Raw genomic sequence first — 4577 nt, 5'->3', positions numbered from 1 at the left:
GAAGTTTCGAAAAAGGACCAAATCAGTGAATTTGGACTCCCATGGCTACCATGCCTTCCTTTTATCTCGAGTAAGGCCAACTCCACCGCGCGGCCCTATCCTGTCCGTCCCCGTCCGTTTGGGGTAAAAGCGACAAATGAGACGGCCCAGCGCGCGGGCGCAAACGGATTTTTGTCCGCTTTGTGTCCGCTTTCGACCCATCCCCGGCCCAAGTTTGCGTCGGTTTTGGGGTGAAACGGACAGCGCGCGGACGGGCGGGACGCACGCGCTTGTCCTCCCCTGGCCCACCTGTCGGTGGGAGAAACCAACCCCCCCCCACACGCCCATTTGGCGCAATTTCCCCCAAACCCTCCCACGTCCCTCCCGCCGCCCCCTCTCTCCCCCGTCCATGGCCGACGCCCCGTCGAGTTCCGGCGACCTGGCCGTCGACCCGCCACAAAGGTGAAGAAGAAGGCGCCAACGAAGCCGAGGTCGGAGTGCACGCCGGAGGAGATCACCAAGTTGGACGCGGAATCGGCGAAGAGGAGGGAACGGAGAGCGGTCGTCAAGATCAATGCCGCCGCGGCCAAGTTCGACGCCCAGCGCGATGAGCTGGAGGCCGCGCGGCGCAAAGCCGCGGCCGACAAGAAGGACCTTGTCAACAAAGCGCACGCCATCCTCATGCTTGGCATGGGTCGTCCGGCCGGGTTCCCTGCAACGGTCGTCGGCCCGGCGAGCACAGGCTCGTCGGTCGCCCGGCCTACGCACTTCCAGTCGCCGACGTCGCGCACCGCGCCCATGTCGCCTGGCTTGCCTCCACCAAGGCACGACGGCCAGACCCGTTTCTCGAGGTTGCCGGACGTGGGCTTGTTCGCACCGTCGACACCGCGCCCCACGGCCGTCATCGACCTCAACGTCATGCCTGGGTCCAGCAGCGGCGACCGGCCGGCCATCGAGATGCAAATAAAGCAGGCACAGGCACCGTTCACGGGCACCATGCCGGCCCCTCGCGTCTTGTTTGACGGAATGCCAACCCCAACGCCAACGGTCGACGACCCCTTCTACAACCAGTACATGGAGGACGTGATCTTCGAGGGTGGGCATTCCCGTACCTACGACCTCGAGGAGACCCAAAGTCAGGATGGTTGTGCCCAGTACATGCCCGATGAAGAGGCCGACGACCGTGCTGACTACGACCATGGTGACTCATGGCATGAAGACGATGACATCTATGTCGAAGGTGATGGTGATGAAGAAGGCAATGACGTTGATATTAGTGGCGAGCCATTGTTCATCGACGAGCTCACCCAAAAAGCAGAAGCACAAAAGAAGAGGAAGAGCATTCGCACGGGTTCATACACACAAGATGAGGACAAGTTGATTTGCCAAGCTTGGATGGAGATTAGCCAAGATCCGAGGACCGGCGCGCAAAAAAAGGGCATTATTTTTTGGACGAGAGTCCACAAAACATTCCACGAAAGGAAGATGTTTGAGCCCTACCAAATTACAAGCAACCGTGGCATCGGCTCGATTCAAAAGAGATGATTGTTCATCCAACAAGAGTGCAACAAGTATTGCGCCGCATTTGAGAGCATTGAAGCACGGCCCGCGAGTGGTCTCGGCATTGGGGGCATGGTATGGTCTCCTCTTCCTAGCCCTTTCCTTGCTACGGCGATGAGACTTTTGGCCGTGTATATGTTTGCATGTTCACCTGTTGTTGATCATGCAGTGTAGGCATTTCAATCCTTGGAGGCATTCAAGGCCCGGCACAACGACAAGCCATTCACTCTAACATATTGTTGGACGATCATCAACAATTGCCCTAAGTTCAAGGACCAATACCGTGAACTACAAAGGAAGAGAGGACTGAAGACGGCCAAGTTCGCCGGAGGTGGAGATGGCGAGGCGTTGAAGAGGCCGAGGGGCAAGACCAACTCCAAGATTGATGACATACGTGATGCCTCATCCATGGCATTGCATGACACTTTGCATGGTATGATGTCCCAAAAGGATGTGAGGGACGAGAAGAAGCGGCAAAGCAAGGAGGAACAAATGAAGCAATACCTAGACCTTCAAAGAAAGAAACTTGAGATGAAGGAGGCGGCCAAGAGGAGGAAGATCGACATGGAGGAGGTGGCCCAGCAAAGGCAGCTCGACATGGAGGAGGCGGCCCGGCAAAGGCAGCTCGACATCGAGGACGACAACATCAAAGCCAGGCAGAGGCAGCTCGACATCAAGGCCACGAATGCCGCCACCAAAGCGAAGGAGGTGGCCCTTGCGATCATGAGCGTGGACTTGTCGAAGATGAGCGACAAGACGAGGGCCTGGTTCGAGACCAAGCAGAAGGAGATGCTCGACGCCGAAGGCCTGAACTAGCTCGTCTGATCGGCCGTGGCCGTTCTTTTTGAAGGCTGGCATGGGTGCCGCCCGCCCGCTGGGCCGCTGGTTGTGTGCCGGCGAGAAAAAACATTCATTTTGGTGGCCGGCTGTGTTGCCGTCCGGTGGCTGTGTTGCTGACGAGGACAACTATTTATTTTGGAGGCTGGCTGTGTTGCCGGCCGCTGGCTGATACCGGCGATGGACGTGTAGGCCGCTGGCTCTGTTGCCGGTGTGATGAACCGGGGCCGCTGGCCTGAACTAGGGCTTGGCATTTGAAACGTTGCTTTTGGCTTTTTAAATAGACACGAACAGGATGAAGCAAATGGATGCGGCCGCACCTTGAGTGCACGGCCACCGCATCTCAGAACACGCCCCGACACGACCCTAAATTCCATTCCAAACAGACAGAATCTGAACAAAACAAACGTCCGTTTGGGATCGCGCGGTGGAATAGGTCTAACAAAGTACGCGCAATCTTGGCTAGAGCTCCAGCCCCAGAGGACACAACTCGGTGCCTGGAGGTTGGTGGTGTTACTGTCACGTACGGTACCGTGCACCCATGCGTGCTATGATCACATACCTTATCTTCTCTATGCAAGTACATGTCTGTTAGCTCGAGAGTCGAGATAGTACCGATGCACATGCACGCTTGCATGCACAACCAAGAAATGAAGCATATATGCGGGCCTTGCAACACGACAACGCATGCGACAGACGGAGTAAAGAGTGGCAGACACAGCTCACAGCAGATGGTTCATGGCATGGACTTGGACTGCGACGGATAAGAACTCTCTTTTCTTTGAACAAGGGACGAGGGAGGGGGACGCACGAAGCGCCAACTTTTCATCTCAAACAAAGGTGATGTATACGGCTAGCAAGAGAACCATGCATTCACCACATAAACCTTCGGATGGGCTTTATTACACGAGAAATACGCCCACCTACAGGACAACACGTACTTACTCTTTACACAAGAACACACCAGGACCAGGTTCACCAGCTAGCTAGTGCTAGTCTAGTCAACACCGTTCCTTCCACACCAAGACGAAATCACGAAGGTCACCGGTAACGCTAACGACAATCATGAGCAAAGCTTAGCTACTCTACTAAGATATTTAGGTTGGCCGAAGATATTCAGGGGCACTTGGTGTTGTTGCCGTGCATGGTCCAGTCGGTGTAGCACTTGCCGCAGGTCTCCTTGTTGCCGGCCGTGCCCGCCGGCACGCAGCGGCACACGCTGCAGCACTTGAGGCATGCCCGGCTGCACAGCTTCGGCCGCGAGTTGGCGCTGCACCGCAGGTTGCACGCCCACCCGCAGTCTGCATCACACGCCATGGAATGAACGAGCGCATTTTCTCTCATCTGAAATACGTACTCCGATCATAGGGCAGATTTGATACCTTTAGAGGGGTCTACGATGTTGTGGGGAGGAGGCCCGAGCGGAGCAGCAGCCGGAGCAGGAGAGTCGGCAGCCTATCCACCACCCAGAGGAGAGGACAAAATCAGCCATGTATATTGTATGCATTGTCGCATTGAGTACTTAGACAGAAGGCACCCTTAACTTACCTTGATGGTGCTGAGCAGGAGGAGAGATGCCACCAGCGCGGCCACCGCAAGCTTGCCGAGCGCCATGGCTCCTTCCTCTCGAGTCTGAAGAGCTTTCCTGAGCTGTGTGGTCTCTTTGGGTCGGGTCTGTGTGATGGTTAAATAGAGCAAAGCCAAGGGTTTAAACACTTTACAGGCTTGCGCTGTGGAAGGGGAAGTGATGGGTGGTGGCCAGGTTGGCTCCTGGCAAGGGCGTAAATGGTCTGCGGCCGCGGCAGTGCGACTGCACTTGCCCAATGGCCTTTGACGCGTACCACCACCGTTGCCTGGCTGAGTGGCGTAAATGGGCTTAATTCGCCCTGCTCACGGGGCGCCACACCTGCCCTGGCCTTGATTACAAATAGATAAACACACGGGCTACCCCGATTGCGTTCCGTATAACACACCTAGGATTCTCTCCACGTCCATGATCGTGTGGAAATTTGGTCCTCCTGTCAAGCAAGCCTGCTGTCGTTGAGGCCTGGGCCGCACGGTGCGTCGTTTGATGAAGGGTGAGCGAGACAAGGGAATAGGACGGGGGAGCAGAGCAGAGTGGCGGGCGTACGAGCGTTGAGCTGCAGTCCACTTTCACCGAGGGGGCAGAGCGTGCGTGATGTGGGCACTGCCGCGGTGTG

The 4577-nt window shown here is 56.5% G+C and overlaps 1 protein-coding gene across 1 annotated transcript; it reads right to left on the bottom strand.

Annotated features, from left to right (window-relative positions):
• Positions 1-3222: 3222 nt before the first annotated feature.
• Positions 3223-4125, bottom strand: LOC123185588 (snakin-2). The gene is made up of 3 exons (XM_044597446.1): positions 3925-4125; positions 3759-3831; positions 3223-3677 (listed from the first exon to the last, which is right to left on the bottom strand). Exons 1-3 carry the CDS (start codon positions 3988-3990, stop codon positions 3493-3495), a joined length of 324 nt encoding a protein of 107 aa, XP_044453381.1. The 5' UTR covers positions 3991-4125; the 3' UTR covers positions 3223-3492.
• Positions 4126-4577: the final 452 nt, after the last annotated feature.

This window comes from Triticum aestivum, chromosome 2A (assembly GCF_018294505.1).
Source record: "Triticum aestivum cultivar Chinese Spring chromosome 2A, IWGSC CS RefSeq v2.1, whole genome shotgun sequence".
Taxonomy (NCBI): domain Eukaryota; kingdom Viridiplantae; phylum Streptophyta; class Magnoliopsida; order Poales; family Poaceae; genus Triticum; species Triticum aestivum.
Note: the sequence above shows the minus strand (reverse complement) of the source record. Positions and strands in the feature narration are given on the sequence as shown.